The 20,563-nt window shown below is 42.5% G+C and overlaps 1 protein-coding gene across 3 annotated transcripts in view; it reads right to left on the reverse strand.

Moving 5' to 3' along the window:
• The window catches only part of LOC118389968 (fasciculation and elongation protein zeta-1-like), a 29,594-nt gene extending 9,555 nt beyond the window's left edge, over positions 1 to 20,039 (reverse strand). The window contains exons 1-7 of one of the 3 annotated variants that reach the window (XM_052529792.1): positions 19,669 to 20,039; positions 18,364 to 18,510; positions 16,413 to 16,763; positions 13,938 to 14,037; positions 12,933 to 13,019; positions 12,112 to 12,280; positions 8,810 to 9,135 (exon numbers count right to left, since the gene is read on the reverse strand). In XM_052529792.1, the coding sequence (XP_052385752.1) occupies positions 8,810 to 9,135; positions 12,112 to 12,280; positions 12,933 to 13,019; positions 13,938 to 14,037; positions 16,413 to 16,720 (990 nt within the window). In that variant the 5' untranslated portion in view covers positions 16,721 to 16,763; positions 18,364 to 18,510; positions 19,669 to 20,039. The remainder of the gene's footprint in view (positions 1 to 8,809; positions 9,136 to 12,111; positions 12,281 to 12,932; positions 13,020 to 13,937; positions 14,038 to 16,412; positions 16,764 to 18,363; positions 18,511 to 19,668) is intronic. The other 2 variants (XM_035780024.2, XM_035780023.2) reach the window with 2 other exon arrangements.
• Positions 20,040 to 20,563: the final 524 nt, after the last annotated feature.

The following is a 20,563-nucleotide window of genomic DNA, read 5'->3' on the forward strand; positions in this document are numbered from 1 at the left end:
GTAGGCTACTATTTACTAGTTAACAAAAAATCATGCATGTCATTTAAAATATATTCACCCCACCCAGTATTGTAATCAAAACATACCAGAAAGCATGTAGTCCTTGGCTCAGACAGTGTAGTAGTGTGGGCTCAATAGCATCTCATTGGTGTGCAAGATCTTGAGCATCAGCTGTACATGTGAGGGAAGAGTGCACTCCACATGTAATGGAAGTATGCACTGTGCATGCAGAGGGTTGTAATTCCATTGAATGTGGATATTTTAACCAAAATATGCCACAAGACCTAGAACTGCCTTGTGTCTCCTACAAAAAAAGGTTCACTGTTATAAGCTAACTTTTTGAGGAATTTAAGAAAAATTCCCCAAATTCCTGGGCTCAACTTCCCATGGAAAATTTCAGAGCGTTTGCAACCCTAGCTGTTACTGTAAGTGAACCTATGGTCACTTCCTCTGTGAGTACTCGGTCTGTTCTTCCCGTAAGTTCAGTTAGTTAGGACCTCTCGGTCCATTATCCATGTTGATGTGTGAGGGAGAGAGAGAGCTGTCTGGCTTGGAAATGGATGTGTATGGACATTAAGCCCACATGCATGTGTGTGTGTGCATGCCTGTGTGTTGACAGATACACGCATGCACACACACACACAAAACTACAGGAAAAGGAGGACCGAGCATGCCCCCATTCTCATTGATGGGGCTGTAGTGGAGCAGGTTGAGAGCTTCAAGTTCCTTGGTGTCCACATCACCAAGAAACTAACATGGTCCAAGCACATCAAGATAGTCGACTCCGGCACTGCTTGCTGTGCGGTAGCAGAGAAAACAGTCTATGACTTGGGTGACTGGAGTCTCTGACAATTTTATGTTTTTCCTCAGACACCGCCTATTATAGACTTTCATCTCCCTCACCAACTTCAAACATCAGCTATCTGAGCAGCTAACCGATCGCTGCAGCTGTACATAGTCTATTGGTAAATAGCCCACCCATTTTCACCTACCTCATCCCCACACTGTTTTTATTTATTTGCACACATTGTATATAGACTCCCCTTTTTTTCTACTGTGTTATTGACTTGTTAATTGTTTACTCCATGTGTAACTCTGTGTTGTCTGTTCACACTGCTATGCTTTATCTTGGCCAGGTCGCAGTTGCAAATGAGAACTTGTTCTCAACTAGCCTACCTGGTTAAATAAAGGTGAAATAAAAGAAATAAAATAAAAAATATAGGTCCTGGATTGCAGGAAGCTTGGCCCCAGTGATGTACTGGGCCACACGCACTACCCTCTGTAGCAGCTCACTGTCAGATGCCGAGCAGTTGCCATACCAGGTGGTGATGCAACCGGTCAGGATGCTCTCGATGGTGCAGCTGTAGAACTTTGAGGATCTGGGGACCGATGCCAAATCTTTTTGCCATGATCTCTTCACAACTTCCTTGGTGTGTTTGGACCGTGATAGATCATTGGTGATGTGGACACCAAGGCAGTTGAAACTCTCGACCCGCCTCACTACAGCCCTGTTAATGGGGGCCTGTTCGGCCCGCCTTTTCCTGAAGTCCACGATCAGTTCCTTTGTCTTGCTCACAATGAGGGAGAGGTTGTTGTCCTGGCACCAGACTGCCAGTTCTCTGACCTCCTCCCTATAGGCTGTCTCATCGTTGTCGGTGATCAGGCCTACAACTGTTGTGTGGTCAGCAAACTTTTAAAAACATATTTTTTATATTTCACCTTTGTTTAACCAGATAGGCCAGTTGAGAACATTTAAAACTGCGACCTGGCCGAGATAAAGCAAAGCAGTGCGACACAATTTAGCAAATTAACACTGGAATGATAGATGTGCAGATGATGATGTGGAAGAAGAAATACTGGTGTGCAAAAGAACAAAAATGTAAATAAAAACTATATCAGAATGAGGTAGATAGATTGGATGGGCTTTTTACTGATGGGTTGTGTACACCTGCAGTGATCGATAAGCTGCTCAGATAGCTGATGCTTAAAGTTAGTGAGGGAGATATAAGTCTCCAACTTCAGCGATTTTTGCAATTTGTTCTAGTCATTGGCAGCAGAGAACTGGAAGGAAAGGAGGTGTTAGTTTTGGGGATGACCAGTAAGATATACCTGCTGGAGTGCTTGCTACGGGTGGGTGTTGTTATGGTGACCAGTGAGCTGAGATAAGGCGGAGCTTTACCTAGCAAAGACTTATTGATGACCTGGAGCCAGTGGGTCTGGCGCCGAATATGTAGCGAGGGCCAGCCGACGAGAGCATACATGTCGCAGTGGTGGGGGGTATATCGGGCTTTGGTGCAAAACGGATGGCACTGTGATAGACTGCATCCAGTTTGCTGAGTAGAGTGTTGGAGGCTATTTTATAAATAACATAGCCGAAGTCAAGGATCGGTAGGATAGTCAGTTTTACAAGGGTATGTTTGGCAGCGTGAGTGAAGGAGGCTTTGCTGCGAAATAGGAAGCAGACTCTAGATTTAATTTTGGATTGGAGATGTTTAATATGAGTCTGGAAGGAGAGTTTAAAGTTTAGCGAGACACCTAGGTATTTGTTGTTGTCCACATCTAAGTCAGAACCGTCCAGAGTAGTGATGCTAGTCGGGCGGGCAGGTGCGGGCAACGATTGTTTGAAAAGCATTCATTTAACCTCTCTGGGACATGTGATACAGTAGCGTCCCGCCTCGCCAACAGCCAGTGAAAGTGCAGGTCACCAAATTCAAAACAACAAAAATCCCATAATTACAATTCCTCAAGCAGACAAGTATTGTACAGCATTTTAAAGATAAAATTCTCGTTAATCCAGCCACAGTGGCTGATTTCAAAAAGGCTTTACATCGAAAGCACCACAACCGATTATGTTAGGTCACCACCAAGTCACAGAAAAACCCAGCCATTTTTCAAGCCAAAGAGAGGAATCACAAAAAGCACAAATAGAGATAAAATTAACCACTAACCTTTGATGATCTTCATCCGATGACACTCATAGGACTTCATGTTACACAATACATGTATGTTTTGTTCGCTAAAGTGTATATTTATATCAAAAAATATCATTTTACATTGGCGCGTTACGTTCTGTCTAAAACATGCAGTGATTGTGCAGAGAGCCACATCAATTTACAGAAATACTCATCATAAATGTTGATGAAAATACAAGTGTTTTACGTGGAATTAGAGATATACTTCTCCTTCATGCAACCGCTGTCAGATTTCAAAAAACGTTACTGAAAAAGCAAACCATGCAATAATCTGAGTACAGCGTTCAGACAACAAAACAGCCAAAAAGATATCCGCCATAATATGTAGTCAACATTAGTCAGAAATAGCATTATAAATATTCACTTACCTTTGATGATCTTCATCAGAATGCACTCTCAGGAATCCCAGTTCCCCAATAAATGTTTGATTTGTTCGATAAAGTTCATAATTTATGTCCAAATAGCTTATTTTGTTAGGGCGTTTGGTAAACAAATCCAAACGCTCGTTCAGGTCCAGCCGAACGTCGGACGTAAAGTTTGAAAAGTTATATTACAGGTCGTAGAAAATTGTCAAACTAAGTATAAAATCAATCTTTAGGATGTTTTTATCATACATCTTCAATAATGTTCCAACCGCAGAATCCCATTGTCTGTAGAAAAGCAATGGAACGAGAGCTAACACTCTCGTGAACGCGCCTCACGAGCATGTGGCATAATCCCCTCTCATTCTCTCCCCCTTCATAGTAAAAGACTGTTGACATCTAGTGGAAGCCTTAGGAAGTGCAATATGACCCCATTTACACTATATATTGGAATATGGCAAAGAGTTGAAAATCTCAGATTACCCACTTCCTGGTTGAATTTTTCTCAGGTTTTCGCCTGCCATATGGGTTCTGTTATACTCACAGATATAATTCAAACAGTTTTAGAAACTTCAGAGTGTTTTCTATCCAATATTCCTAATAATATGCATATATTAGCATTGGGGACAGAGTAGCAGGCAGTTTACTCTGGGCACCTTATTCATCCAAGCTACTCAATACTGCCTCCCTGTCACCAAGAAGTTAAGAGCAGTTGGAGGCCATGGACGGAGTGTTTTATGGCATTGAAGCTCGTTTGTTAAGAATCTCCAAAGAAGGGCCAGAAGTATACAGAATGGTGTCGTCTGCGAAATGGTGGATTGAAGAATCACCCGCAGCAAGAGCAACATCGCTGATATTTTCACAGAAAAGAGTCGGCCCGAGAATTGAACCCTGTGGTACCCCCATAGAGACTGCCAGAGGTCCGGACAACAGGCCTTCCGATTTGACACACTGAACACTATCTCAGACGTAGTTGGCAAACCAGGCGAGGCAGTCATTTGAGAAACCAAGGCTGTAGAGTCTGCCGATAAGAATACAGTGATTGACAGAGTCGAAAGCCTTGGCCAGGTCGATGAAGACGGCTGCACAGTACTGTCTTTAATCAATGGCAGTTATGATATCGTTTAGTACTTTGAGCGTGGCTGAGGTGCACCTGTGACCAGCTCGGAAACTGGATTGCACAGCGGAGAAGGTACGGTAGAATTCGAAATGGTCGGTGATCTGTTTGTTAACTTGGCTTTCGAAGACTTTAGTAAGGCAGGGCAGGATGGATATAGGTCTATAACAGTTTGGGTCTAGAGTGTCACCCCCTTTGAAGAGGGGGATGACCACAGCAGCTTTGCAATCTTTAGGGATCTCGGGTGATACGAAAGAGAGATGGAACAGACTGGTAATAGGGGTTGCAACAATGGCAGCGGAGAATTTTAGAAAGAGAGGGTCCAGATTGTCTAGCCCAGCTGATTTGTACATGCCCCGATTTTACAGCTCTTTCAGAATATCTGCTATCTGTATTTGGGTGAAGGAGAAGCTGGGGAGGCTTGGCCAAGTAGCTGCATGGGGTGCGGAGCTGTTGGCTGGTTTTGGGGTAGCCAGGAAGAAAGCATGGCCAGCCATTGAGAAATGCTTATTGAAATTCTCAATTATCGTGGATTTATTGGTGGCGACTGTGTTTCCTAGCCTCAGTGCAGTGGACAGCTGGGAGGAGGTGCTCTTGTTCCCCATGGACTTTACAGTGTCCCAGAACTTTTTGGAGTTAGAGCTACAAGATGCAAATTTCTGTTTGAAAAGGCTAGCCTTTGCTTTCCTGACTGACTGTGTGTATTGGTTCCTGACTTCTCTGAAACGTTGCATATTGCGGGTACTATTCGATGCTAGTGCAGTCCGCCACAGGATGTTTTTGTGCTGGTCGGGGGCCTTCAGGTCTGAAGTGAACCAAGGACCTTATTTGTTCTTAGTTCAATTTTTTTTGAAAGGGTCAAGCTTATCTAAGATGGTGAGGAAATTACTTTTAAAGTACAACCAGGCATCCTCTACTGACGAGGATCCTCTATGGAACTTAATGATGGTGTTGGAGACGTGTTTAACCATGCAGCCGTGGGTGAACAGGGAGTACAGGAGGGGACTAAGTACACTCCCCTGGTGTGTACACACCCCTGAGGGGCCCCAGTGTTGAGGATCAGCGTGGCAGACATGTTGCTACATACCCTTACCAACTGGGGGCGGTCCAGGATCCAGTTGCAGAGGGAGGTGTTTAGTCCCAGGATCCTAAGCTTAATGATGAGCTTCGTGGGCACTTTGGTGTTGAACGCTGAGCTATAGTCAATGAATAGCATTTTCACATAGGTGTTCCTTTTGTCCAGGTGGGAAAGGGCAGTGTGCAGTGCGTCATCTATGGATCTGTTGGGGAAGTATGTGAATTGGAGTGGGTCTAGAGCAGGGGTGTCAAACATACGGCCCGCGGGCCGGAACCGGCCCCCAAGGAGGTTCGATCAGGCCCGCAGGATAATTTGAAAGTGGAAAAAATGCATAAAAGACATGGAATTAATATTTTTAATTCGCTGCAATTCATGGATTATCCGCTAAGGGGCGCACTCTTTCCATCAGAGTAGAAGACAAGCCGCATCACTGAGACAGACTGAAAACAGCAGACGGTATCAATGCGCCATCTGCTGCTTGTTACGACGTTGTTAATACCTTGGTCTCTACCTCTCCGCTACACCCTCATTAGCCAAAATGTCGTTACTATATTTTTCAGTACCAATTAAAGTTTTGTGCCTTTGTACAATCAGTGGGATCAGTTGCAATGCATATTTGTGAATGATAAAAGTAAATTGCACATTTGTCTAAGGAAATATGAGGTGTTTCATGAAATGTTTTGTAAAAGGATAGTTCATTAAATTTCAATATTTTCCTAATGTTCTTGTGCTTCTTTACACCAAAACAAAGGAAAGACATGATATTTTGGTTATTTATAGCAGAGTATGGTATAATTTTAATGGTCCGGCCCACTTGACATCTCCCTAGGCCGTATGTGGCCCACGATGCGAAATGAGTTTGACACCCCTGGTCTAGAGTATCCGGGAGCATGCTGTTGATGTGAGCCATGACCAGCCTTTCTAAGCACTTCATGGCTACAGTTTTGAGTGCTACTGTGCGGTAATCATTGAGGCAGGTTACCTTCGCTTCCTTGTGCACAGGGACTATGGTGGTCTGCTTGAAAGATGTAGGTATTAGACTCAGTCAGGGAGGTTGAAAATGTCAGTGAAGACACTTGCCAGTTGGTCCGTGCAAGCTTCGAGTACACGTCCTGGTAATCCATCTGGCACCGGGGCTTGGTTAATGTTTAAAGGTCTTGCTCACATCGGCTACCGAGAGCGTTATCACACAGTCATCCAGAACAGCTGGTGCTCTCGTGCATGCTTCAGTGTTGCTTGCCTCGAAGCGAGCATAAAAGGCATTTAGCTCGTCTGGTAGGCTCGTGTCACTCTGCAGCTTGCGTCTGAGTTTCCCTTTGTAGTCCGTAATAGTTTTCAAGCTCTGCCACATCCGACGAGCATCAGAGCCAGTGTAGTAAGATTCAATCTTAATCCTGTATTGATGCTTTGCTTGTTTGATGGTTCGTCTAAGGCAGGGGTGTCAAACATCGGCCCCCAAGGAGGTTCGATCAGGCCCGCAGGATAATTTGAAAGTGGAAAAAATGCATAAAAGACATGGAATTAATATTTTTAATTCGCTGCAATTCATGGATTATCCGCTAAGGGGCGCACTCTTTCCATCAGAGTAGAAGACAAGCCGCATCACTGAGACAGACTGAAAACAGCAGACGGTATCAATGCGCCATCTGCTGCTTGTTACGACGTTGTTAATATCATTAGCCAAAATGTCGTTATCCAAACGGAGAAAAGTAGATAAGGAGTGTAGAATTTTCAAAGAAAAATGGACCACGTCCTATTTATTTACAGAGATGCACGGAAAACCTTTGTGCTTGGTGTGTTTGCAACAAGTTTCGGTATTGAAGGAATATAATATTCGACGCCACTACGAGACTCATCACAGCGAAAAAATATGACGGCTTGCAAGGACAACTGAGAAGAGATAAGATTAACGAATTGCTGGCTCTGAGGAAACAGCAGTCAACTTTCATCCAGAGCCGAGAAGTCAGTGAAGCAGCGGTAAAAGCCAGCTACCTAATTGCTAGCGAAATAGCATTAGCATCAGCCGTATTCCGACGGTGTAGTAAGCTTTTGCCAATATTAGCCTCGAGGAATACTCGGCAGATTTGAAGGGCATTTCTCTGTATGGACAGATTTTATCAGTATCTACTACCAGGGTACCCCAAATTAACAGCCCTGGCTGCTAAAATTTTGTGCATGCTTGAACAAATTTTTCAGTGATGAATATCAATAAAACAAAAATGCGTTCAAGGCTCACAAACAAGCACTTAAATGACATTCTGAAAGTGACAGCTAGTCAGGACATGACACCTGGTGTTGATGCACTTGTACAGGCCAAAAGATGCCAAGTTTCAGGTACAAATACAAGTCCAGACTAGACTAACACCTTTAAAATGCTGCCTTAGATACTGTTTGCATTGAAAGAATACAGCTCTGTGAAGATGAATCCTTACTGTGGTGATTTTGCACTTTAATGTTAGTCAGCAGCTTCAAAACAAAAGTTGTGTGATTTCTACTGTTCATACAACTCCATAAATGTTCAGTATGTATTGTATGTGTATGTATGTTTCATGTATGAAGTTTACAGATTTGACAGGCGAACACTTTCTTCATTACACATTTAAAATCACTCTCCTTAGTTTGTAAGGTGTACGCAGGGATTACATTTAGATTTTATATGCGTATGTGTAAGTGGTTTAAAAATTCCTTTCTTTAAAAGTCTCATTTATCTTAAAGTGCATTACTATATTTTTCAGTACCAATTAAAGTTTTGTGCCTTTGTACAATCAGTGGGATCAGTTGCAATGCATATTTGTGAATGATAAAAGTAAATTGCACATTTGTCTAAGGAAATATGAGGTGTTTCATGAAATGTTTTGTAAAAGGATAGTTCATTAAATTTCAATATTTTCCTAATGTTCCTTTACACCAAAACAAAGGAAAGACATGATATTTTGGTTATTTATAGCAGAGTATGGTATAATTTTAATGGTCCGGCCCACTTGACATCTCCCTAGGCCGTATGTGCGAAATGAGTTTGACACCCTGGTCTAAGGGCACTAACCACTAACCCACACATTGACTCTGTACCGATACCCCCTGTATATAGTCTTGCTATTGTTATTTTATTGCTGCTCTTTAATTACTTGTTCTTTTTATTTCTTATTCTTATTTGTATTTTTTTTAACTGCATTGTTGGTTAGCGGCATGTGACTCAAATTCGATTTGATTTGATTTGATTTGGATACAAACACCATCATCATCATACAACATTGGTATGTGTCAATTCCTCAGTGCTAACCTTCGTAGGCATGGAGGCGGGCTTGGAGTCTGTGCAGGCGTTGATCATAGTAGGTGTTCCACCAATCACAGTCGTGGTTATCGCGTTACCCTGCAGACTGAGGCCCTTGTCGACCCGGCGCCTGCGCTTGCCCGTGTCCCGCTGTTCCTTCTGGCGGTTTTGCACCTCCATGAGGACCGTGATGAACGTGTTCTTCACCTCCTTCTCAAACTCCAGCTCGTCACGACGCGCCAGCTGGGTGACCAGCTCCTCGGAGTACTCTGTGATGGCCGCCTCCACCCGGCACAGCAGCTCCACCAGGGCCGAGCTGGGCATCACACTCAAGCCTGGAGGGAGAGAGAGGCATGGAGGTCAGGTATAGAGCTACATTAGCCTGGAGCCCCGCTCTGCATGAGCTGAATAGCCAAATCCTATGGTCATTGTCACAAACAGACAGATCTGAACCCAGGCAAACTGACATAGGTCTGGAGGGAGAAGGGAGGAGACAATGGTTGTAATCAGGTATGGAGCTATGCTACATTAGCCTGTTGATTCCAAATGCTGTATTGTCAACTCTTACGGTCACTGTTACTAATAGATCTAGGACCAGGCTAACTGTACATAGAGGTGAACAGAGATTCAAAATGCATAATGTTATATACTGTAGAAGGGATATCAAATTGCTTTCCTTGAGGGACAAAGCACAATGACATAAACTGCTTGGGAAAAAGGAAACCTGGGCCTGTATTCATAAAACATCTCAGAGTAAGAGTGCTAATTTAGGATCAGGTTCCCCCTGTCAATATAATCATATTTATTGTGATATAAAAGGCAATACTGATTCTAGATCAGCATACTTTGAGACACATACTTTGAGACACTTTATGAATATGAGCCCAGTACCACTTCAGGCCTCAAGGGCAGGAATTGAATTGATGTGTATTCATGGATGCCATGGGAAGCCAGGCTTCACAATTTTTTGGACCAATAATAAAAATGTATAATAATAATACAAATATATATTTTGTCTCTCTGTGTTTCATAAATTGTACTTCAATTCACAAGAGGCTGAATGTATCTTAAAGGAGAAAGCATCCAAGCGAGCGAAACAGCGCCCCTCTGTCTCTCTACATGTAGGCCATCAAACTGATGCTGTCTGGTTCAAACGAGTATGACATTGTTGCCGCCCGTAGCATTGAATGCAAGGGAAGCCAGTGAGTATCTAGCCTCCCTTGACAAAAAAAAGTATAAAAAATGTACCAATCAGCATTGAGCTAAACTGAGCGAGCTCAACTGTGAATGGTCCTGGCGCACCAGAAAAAGTGTCAAGGGATGCCAGCTTGGATTTGGCGTCACTCCTATCAAATCCCATTGAGAGCATACTTGAACTGTTGCACCTCGTTGTGTTGTTGTCCTCCGGTGGCTAGCTAGCCAGCGAGCTAAAATTGGCCTTTTCCTAAATTAGCCATGGATGGAAATAGAGATTTGGACTTGTGGTTTTAATTCATTCTCTGTACTGGCCAATGACTTTAACAGTGATTCTGATCCAACCATTAATTCATACATTGTTGTGCCTCTGACCTGGGAGGATGGAAGTTCAATATGTAGCTAGATGTAGAAGGCTAATGTTAACTAGCTAACGTTTCCCATGAATGAAAGTTAGGGTAGCGAGCTAGCATTTTAGCCAGGTAGCCTAGGACAATAAACAATAAAAGCGTGTATAGGTATGACAGACTGTGATTGACTGTTTCCTCAACATGAAAGAGAGGAGGATTACATTGGAATTTCTCTACGAGTCAAAAAGTTTTTCTACATTCACGAACACGCACGCACACACATAAATCAGAACCATGGACAGCCACATCACATTTAGCTTACGTGGATTGAACAAAACATTTTTGGGTATCTTTTAGTTGTTACTCTATTAGACTAAGTAGATGTGATTTGATGATGTTGAAATGTTGAAGTTAAAATGGTGCTGGAATAGTGGAGGCAGCTGCTGTTTTCTTTGCGACTTACAGTAACTCTCTGAGGTTCTAAATCAATACTTGTTTAGTGGTCTGAAAATGTCGGAAACATTAACTTGCTTGTAGGTCATGTAACTGTCTGTTACTCTACATGCAATATCCTTTGTGGCCTTTTGTTTTATTTTTAATTTAACCTTTATTTAAGTAGGCAAGTCAGTTAAGAACAAATTCTTATGGCCTACACCGGCCAAACCCAGACGACGCTGGGCCTATGGTGCGCCGCCCTATGGGACTCCCAATCATGGCCGGTTGTGATACAGCCTGGATTGGAACCACTTCACTGGACAGAGATTGCTATCTGGTTTTGTGATAAAATAAAGGTGTGGTTGTATTTATTCTAGCCACTGTGTCTTCTTATTTCTCGACCATAAGGCCTATATATCATGGTTGCAAGGCATATGAATTAACAGGTTATAGAGCAAACAATGCAATTATCACAACACATAGATTGTAATGTCTTTATTGGGGGGTGGGCTTGGCTTCCCCAGTGATGTTACCCACGCACCGCTACTGCATACAGTATATGAATTGACTACATACATGGGAGGAAAATGGGTTGATATTACCCGTATGTCACCTATGACGTTTTTCATTTGTCTTGACATTAAATTCTGAGGAGAGGAACTGGCCTTTGACTGTTTCTGTGACTGTGGGTGATACTGTCCAATATTACTACTATTTTTGGAAGTAAACACACACAAACACACACCAAGCAGGACAAATAAAAATGTGTCTCATGCAGGAGAGCCACATGGTCACACAATGTCTTTCCACAGGGAACCATATTGAGTGTGTGACATGGCCCTCTGAAATGATCGACTCATACGAAAAATGCCTGCTGCAGGTTTGTCCAGTTATTCATCCTATATTCACCATAGAGGCTGAAGACTGATGAAAGTTCCAGATATTTACTCAGGTAAACTGATAAGACAACCACATTGTCTGAACTAGGAACCCTCACCCAATCAAAGTCCAATAAGCAGGGCGTTAGCCTACTGAGCTAAACCCTAGCCATTAACTCAATCAACTTTACATATTTTTGTCTCAGACAAGGTTACTCAGTGATACAGTCACAGCTCATAGAGCACATCTTTAACCACTACAAGATCGGTCAAAGGTCACTTTCTTTTTACACACTGTTGTATAAACAGGAAATAGAATTAGGAAAAAGTGTCTGTCCACAACTCCAATGAAAATCTCAATTGGACCTTGAATTGCTAAAATGTTCATTTAACTCCTTGGTAAATGTGACTTGGTGTTTAACCCTTCAGTCAACCTTAGTTTTTGTACACTTACCTTCATAAGAAGGCATGTTGTTATTGGCGGCCTGGGATAGCTGTCTGATCTCTTCCAGAAGGGATGGGTTGGTCTTGGGTGAGGAGTGTCCACTCTCTTCCTCGTCATCCTCCTCTGTCTCACCAGGGTCCGGAGAGTTCTTCATCATCTCAACTATCTCCTCAATGACCTTGGAGAGAGAGAGATGGAGGTAAGGTAGATGAATGTACAGTAGCCTATGCTATAATGCAGAAGGGAGCTACTTGAAATAAATAGTCTTGCTATACATTTAGCCTTGGCCTAAATTGACTTGGCCTTTCTAACCACTATTATTATAGTATATGGGGGAGTTAATGTATTATTCTTTTGTATGTTTTAAATTAGTCTAAATTAGATTAAAGTAACTGTCCAGAGAGAATCTCACATTTAAAAGTTAATATTCTGTTAACTCATACCAAAATAATGTTGTTGACTCATCTTTTATTCGTATTTGTGGCCAAAGCATAAATGGGAGAAAAACCCACATCTCAAACAGACCATTTAAAAGATGTTTGCTACTTCCCCATAGAGGATGATTGTCAATAAGCGGTCTACTTGGATTAATATTTTGAATGACCGGTATACTCCTACACCATTCTGTTGTTGGGTACGCCCACACCATTCCAGCACAGAAAAGCTGCTTTTTACTTTTTAACTTGTGTTGTAAATAATTATAGGTCATATTTCATAGAAATCTGGAAACACTGGACAGCTACTTTAACTAAACCCAGTAATATTCAGTACTTAACTGGAAGTCCGACCAAGTCCTTTGGATAACAGGAAGTATATGTGTCTGTAGTCACCTGATCAGCAGTGAGGAGAGGCTCCTCGCTCAGGCAGTTGGCATTGTCGTTCTTCTCGTTCATCTCCTCCTCCTCTTTTTCATGAATCTGTAGAATACAAGAGAGAACGAAAGAAACCATGGAAACCCATTCAGCCACATTAGTGCTAAAGTATCTTAACTTCTTAGTATTGGAAACAGAAACCATGGAAACAAGGTTTATAAATAAGAGTACAGAAAAGCCATTCACCTATATTGGATTTATCTTTAGATTATTAGCATTGGCATTTAGGGAGCTAGTGAACATGGCCCAAATATGACCCCATTATCCCCCTCTCTGCTCTCTGCTCTTCATCTCAAAATACAATTTACTACCCTCCAGTTTAGAAGCCAATTTGAAAGTGTTTGGGTTGTGCTTAGTCAGACTGTCTGTTTTCTACTTGATTGCTTTTGATGCGCATTGTTTTTATGCCATTTGCCTCAATCAGTAATAAACTTAAACCGGGGGCATGGAAGGGTAAATGCTGACGGAATGCTTTCCACTGTTTGGAGAGTCGCTTATACAGTAGCTTCCTGCTGGGGACTGTCTGTCTGCGTATTGGCCCTGACCCAGTGCCTGCACTTGCATGTGAGCAGACTAGAGGAGGAGAGGGAGAGAAGGTGTAGGAGGAGGGGGGTTGATTGACAGATGCTAAGTAGCATGCAATCAAGGCAGCTCAGCCTTGATTTTTGGTGTCAGGTCAGCTGACGTTAGCACCACAAGCACGACACACTCTTGCTTGCACGTTTTCTAAAACGTTGATCTCTTACAGCATGTTCTCCCACATTGCCTCACTAAAGAACACACTGCAGTCAGTAAAACATATCCATTCAAATAAAAGTCTAAAGATCTAATGAAAAAATGTACTTCCAAGATGTTGTCTCAGAATGTTGTCTTTCCAGTTGAGAAGAAAGGGGGTTGGAAAATGGAGAAACATGATTCTTCCGATGACCTTAAAGTATTTTGGAGTATATTGGAGGGCGTTACCTCCTGATCGGAGAGGTTGCCGTTGAATCCCTCTGAGTTGGGGTTGTCCCAGCTGGAGACAGAGGAAGGGACGTAGTTATCCATCAGCGCATCCCACACACTGAAACATGGACATAAACAAACACACATTCAGTCACCAACACTGCAACACAACAAAAATACACTGTAAAAATGCACACAAAAAAAAGGAGATGCAAACACACTTAGCCACCAACATTGCAACAATATAATCCGGCACAAGACAAACACTCAGTCACCAATGCTGAAACAGTCAGACAGTCAGGACATCCCACACACAACACAGCACAAAACACTATCAGTCCTCAAGGCTGTAACTCAGGAAACAGGCCATTTTTGGGGGGGCATAGAATGGTAATTCAATAATAATCCCAAATTCAGTGGTGGTTTGTGATTCAAACAAATTGAGGAGGAGGATGGATTACATCGAAGAGGACCTAGATGACCCTCCTCTACCAAAATCACATTTGATAGAAATTGTCAATTGTATATCTGCAGCCATTTTCTTCTATCAGTGTTCCGTTGAACATTTGCAGACAGTGAATGCAGAGGAAGAGATGTTCACATCACATTATTGTGCTCTATTCTCTTTTGTTGCTCTTTTATTTCACTCTGTTTTGGCTGGTCTCTCAAAAATGATGTCCCTGAACTTGTCAACATAATTAATCAAATCGAAATGCACATCAAAATCCTCCCCATTGCAGTCCAGGCTGCAATGCGCACAGTCAACTAACAATAAAATCTAAACTCACAGTTGACACATTTTTTACTGGTGTCCAATTTGAATAAGTATAGATAAAAACAGCCCCTTGCCGCATTGTGCAAGTTCTCTTCGAACTATAAGATCCTCGGTCCAATCAAGGCTTTAGCCTTGTGAAAATGACCAGAGTAGAACTCTCCCTTTCCGTGTTTTTCACCCAGCTTGGCATGGCATCCACACCCTACCATCCTTAGTGGCACTGCCCAGCCATTCACCATGCAGGAAACAAGCAGCCATTCGTCAGGACTCATGACCTTAGAGGTCATGCCTGTTGTGTTGTCCCACACACACACACAAACACCCACACACCAGACATCTCTCCATCTGCCAAACAGAAACTAGCTGGTACAGGACTGTCCCATATGTTTGCAAACCTTTAGCTAATCTGGCCTTTAGATTGAACCGGTCATTCCATCAACTGTGTTGCATAACATAAATAATCTATAAACTATCACATTTGGCTAGATAAAATAATGCTTGGATAAATGTGTGTATATATTCATTGCATCACTACAAGGATAAGGATAGGGGAACCAATTTCAAAACATTCAAATCAGAAACATCATATGATGCAGTTTCTAACTCTGCAGTGTAATGTAGAATACAGTAGATCATCAAATGCAAAACAAGGTCATTATTCATTCATTACAGTTTAGATAGCTGTGATGACTTGTGGTATTCTATTGAACCATATTCGGAGTACATAGGACCGAAGGACAAAGTATTGATGATATACAATGATATACAAGTTTGTATGTTGGGGATGCTGTTGTTAGCATGTAGGGGTGCTAACAACAGCATCCCCAACATACCCATTTGTATATCATTGTATATCATCAATACTTTGTCCTTCGGTCCTATGTACTCTGAATATGGTTCAATAGGCATACCCAAGGGCACCTACAACCAAGCTATTTTTAGCAAGAGGGTTTATTTCCACCCAATGCGAGAATGTCTGTGTTTCTGCTTCCGAGGCTGTTGGCGAATGGGAGTGCTAGCTGCCTGCTGGTAGAGGCAGCGACAGACCAAAAGAGCGTTCAAAAATATATTTAATAATTCAAGGCCTATACCGGCTGTGGACTGCTGGAGTGGGCAGGGTCACACGGGTGGTTTGTGTTTTTGTGTTTTTCTGCTGGTGGGTGATTTGGTCGCTGTGAGGTGGGCTGAGTATCAGGATCTGAGTGCTGGGTCATGAGCTATCCAGTGGTATTTTTATAACAGTAGTGGTATATCAGCCAATGCTCTGTTTAGCTGATAGCTGTGATGACTTGTGGTATTCTATCTAAACTGTAATGAATGAATACGTGTAGTGTTCATAGCTGCTCCTTTCACACCATACCCAGACTTTACATGCTCTGTTTGCAGTAAATAGTGTGCCTTATGATTAGGATTGTACAGTCACAAAAGTATGCAGTATCAAGACAGAAGAGGAAGACATCATCAGGCATGATGGACTCCCTAAACAAGTAAGCATTGACCAATGCTTTTTTCAAAAGATTGCTGCAAAGAATGTGCCATATTATCAAAAGGATTACTGGGGTGGATTGTACAACTCAAAAGGTAAGCAGATGAAGTGAAAAATCACTTCCCCTGTGATACACCATTTGTATCTTAAACTCTTATCACAAAAGCACAGACCCTTTATGCTGAGGTCAGACTTAAGCTTAAAAACCACAAAGGTGGTGGCCGACACTTACTCTTCATCCTGCAGCCGCTCCTCGTCCTCCTCGGTGTGAGACTGGTTGCGCACGGGGGCCAGGCCCTCCGTCTTGGTGTTGTAGTTATGGAAACAGACATTCAGCTTCTCGTCAAACTCGTTGACCAGGTCCTCCATGGACTTGAAACTCATCATCTCAGAGAAGTTCTCCAGTTCAGAGAAGTCCTCACGGGTGATGGGGGTCAGGGAGACGGTGCTGTAAGGGGGCCGGCTGTGGGGCATGTCCTCTACCCGGCAGGGCCTGAGGTCCTCGAACTCCTCATCCAGGCACACAAGCGGGGCCTCCATGGTGGGTGTCCCCAATCACAAGTCAATGACAGAGAAAGAAGCCCTAGCATAGGGAAGGAAGAGACCAACATTTGAAAACAACATGGACTTTACAGGGGATTGCTTTTTTCAATTTGAGTCATTAGATCATACTCCAGAAACACTGTCAATACCACTGACCCAGAAAAGACAAAGAATTTCTGGGTCCCAGCACCGGCACCAGTACTTCAGCTCTCAGGAAGACAGTAGTGATAATTCGGACATCTGCTACATCAGCAGTAGCACATCTGATTCAACAAACAACGGCTTGGTAGTTAGTTGAATCAGGTGTGTTAGTGCTGGGCTGGAGTAAAAATACCTGATTACATAATAAATTCACACATCAGTTTGCTAGAGTGATTTCAATTGGATATTTACCAATAAAATACACATAGAAATTTTGTAACACGTCTGGAATGGCAAAGTCACCCCCAGACAAAGAGGAAGGGACTCAGCTGGACCAGGAAAGACCCAGTCCCCCAGGGAACCAAAATGGTTAATTAAGCAATACTGGTGGGATTTCATTGATGAGGAAAGGGATTCAGGGACTGACAGTCATTATAAAGACTACAGTGTCCACCAGTTATGTTGTCTTAAGAGCAATACTCAACAAAAGAAAGGGCATAGCTGGCCCTAAATTTAGACAATGTGCTAATTATAGATTTTATCGCTGTGGTAAATTCTGTTTCACAGCAAGATTGTACTAAGCACCATGAAATTTGGGAAACATTGTTCAAGATGGACACTAACCAACTTAAGTGCAAATCCTAAACACTTAAATCATGAGGTCATATAGCTATAATTATCAGACATCCTCAATGATGAATTACTCTGTATGTAATTCTTGTTATTACTATCCTGGTAAGTATGGAGTGATCTGTACAAAATTAACAACAACAGTTGATTCTTGTGAAAGTTGTGTGTCAGTCCAAGTTCTGATGCAGTGCAATTACAGGAGTGAGAGCTAAATGTACTAACATTTTTTCTGGATCTTTGCATATAGCCAGGGAGTGTCGTGGAAAGGAATCCATTTAAAACAAGATTGTGTAAGCCTCTTCCTTTCTCTCATCACATTATTTAGCAAAGTGCGACTTCATCAAAAGACAGGAAGGACTAAAGATTAATGTCTCTCTCTCTTTGTCTCTCTGTTTCCCATCATACCCACCCTTATTTTCTGCAGAGAAGCCTCTGAGTACAGTGGGGCAAAAAAGTATTTAGTCAGCCACCAATTGTGCAAGTTCTCCCACTTAAAAAGATGAGAGAGGCCTGTAATTTTCAACATAGGTACACTTCAACTATGACAGACAAAATGAGACAAAAAAATCCAGTGTGACTGTTTGAGGTTGTGGACAGGTGTCTTTTATACTGATAACAAGTTCAAACAGGTGCCTTTAATACAGGTAACGAGTGGAGGACAGAGGAGCCTCTTAAAGAAGAAGTTATAGGTCTGTGAGAGCCAGAAATCTTGCTTGTTTGAAGGTGACCAAATACTTATTTTCCACCATAATTTGCAAATAAATTCATTAAAAATCCTACAATGTGATTTTCTGGATTTTTTTCTCATTTTGTCTGTCATTGTTGAAGTGTCGATAAAATACAATTGTGTTCGTTGTGCATGCACATACCATAATCCCACTGGTTGAAACCGGGATTCATCCGTCAAGAGCACACTTCTCCAGTGTGCCAGTGGCCATCGAAGGTGAGTGTTTGCCCACTGAAGTCGCTTACATCTCTGACGATGAGCATGCAGATGAGCTTCCCTGAGACGGTTTCTGACAGTTTGTGCAGAAATTCTTTAGTTGTGCAAACCCACAATTGAATTAGCTGTCCGGGTGTCTGGACTCAGACCATCCCGCAGATAAAGAAGCCGGATGTGGGGGTCCAAGCTTGGTGTGGTTACATGTGGTCTGCGGTTGTGTAGGCCAGTTTGGATGTACTACCAAATTCTCTAAAATGACATTGGAGGCGGCTTATGGGAGATACATTAAATATAGTAAGAGATATTTGCAGCTTTTCATGGCTACATGAGAAGCTTTGAACTTTTGTTAGTTCTTAGTCCATGTGCTAATGGACATCTTGCAGGAAGATACAAAGAAAAGACTGAAAATAGCAGAACATTATTTTGTTCTGGTAGACTGCCCTGAAATCATGGCTGAGAGTGACAATATGAGTTTGTTTGCGTGTTTGTATGTGTATGCCCATGTGAATGTATATGCAGTGAGTGTAATGGTGTGCACGCATGTGTGAGTGAATGGGACATTTGACCTTCACCAATGGACCCAGGTGATGGTGGTGTTAACCTACCACTGTTTTGCTCCTTGCCTAGGGCCAAAACACCCACAAACCACCAAGACCAAAAAAAAACAATCGCAGAATCTCATCAGATGTCCTTTAATACAATGTAACCAAATAGCTGTCCCCATTTTACACTGGCAAAAACAAACGCTAGCACACTGACTGGAGAATAAATCAATATTTGTTGTTATGCCAAATCCATTGCCATAATTTCATTCCATAATGAAAATTATAAAATAACAAATACATAATCATTTCTTGACATATTTGGGACAATTCAATCGATATAGCGATGGGTGGATCATATTTATCTCAGAACAATACAAACACGTCTCCTGCTATTCATATTCATATGGCTGTGTGGCTGCCTGCCGTAGCCTCTCCTGTGGTAAACATGAATATTAATATGAATATGTTTACATCTATTACTTTCATTGGCTACATGAGAACATGCTTGTCAGTTCCCATAGCCATTATGGAAGAAAATGGATTTGGGGTAGGAAGAGAAGAGAGAGGATGAGGGGACGAAGAGATGGAAGACAAGACCATGGTTACATAAGAGGGAGGGAGATGATGGAAAACAATGATGGAGGGAGAGGTGGCGGTAGAGAAGGATAGATAGAATGATAGATTACCTGCAGTAACTGTGCCTTCGGTAATATGGCTTAGAAACAGAGAGACGGTCCCTCCTTGTCCTAGGCAAGGCAGATCTGCACTACGGCACCTTCCTCTGCAAATCCCAACACTGACCAACCAACAGCAATTACAGTCATTCCAGAGACTGGAGACAAAGAGAAAGAAAGAACCATGACAATGTCCGGTGCTGTTCTGTCCGTCCGTTCTACTCCACTAACACACAGCCCCCTCGCTTATCTCTTTCTGCTGCTAGCAGCGTGTTGTTTTCGAATTAGTAAGCAGCCTCAGAGAGAGAAAGAGAGAGCGCCTGTGCATTGCTCGCTAGCTACATCACCTGCCTGCCTAACGGAATCATCATCCCCCTCTCCCCTCCTCCTTCTCTCCCTTTGTCCATAACTCCCTCCTCCCCCCCTCCCCCTTCCAAGGCTCAAAGCCCTCAATATTAATGAGGAAAAGGGCAGGGGGAAGGTGAGGAGGTGAAGGGAGAAGCAGCTGCACCATGTGTGTACTGTAGAGACCAGGCTAACTGTGTCCGCAATGGCTACATTATTAGGTTGTCCTGGAACCTGCTACTTATCATTCTATGTGTAGAATGGCAGGAAAACTAGCTGCATTGACCAGAGCCCGTGAATACGTTAGCTTGGTTGTTTAGCATTTTGACAGGGTCAGAATGATGCTGGAACGGAACAGAGCAGAAAGGAGGGACACTGAGATTGGTGGTGGTTAGCTTGCTTGCTAGCCTGTGAAGGAAGAAGGTTATTTTTAACCTTATTGATGTCACTTGTTAAATACACCTTTTAATCAGTGCAGATGAAGGGGAGGAGACAGGTTAAAAAACGTTTTGAGACAATTTTTATTAACCTTTATTTAACTAGGCAAGTCAGTTAAGAACAA

The sequence above is a fragment of the Oncorhynchus keta genome, chromosome 11 (genome assembly GCF_023373465.1).
Source record: "Oncorhynchus keta strain PuntledgeMale-10-30-2019 chromosome 11, Oket_V2, whole genome shotgun sequence".
In the NCBI taxonomy this organism is placed as follows: Eukaryota; Metazoa; Chordata; class Actinopteri; order Salmoniformes; family Salmonidae; genus Oncorhynchus; species Oncorhynchus keta.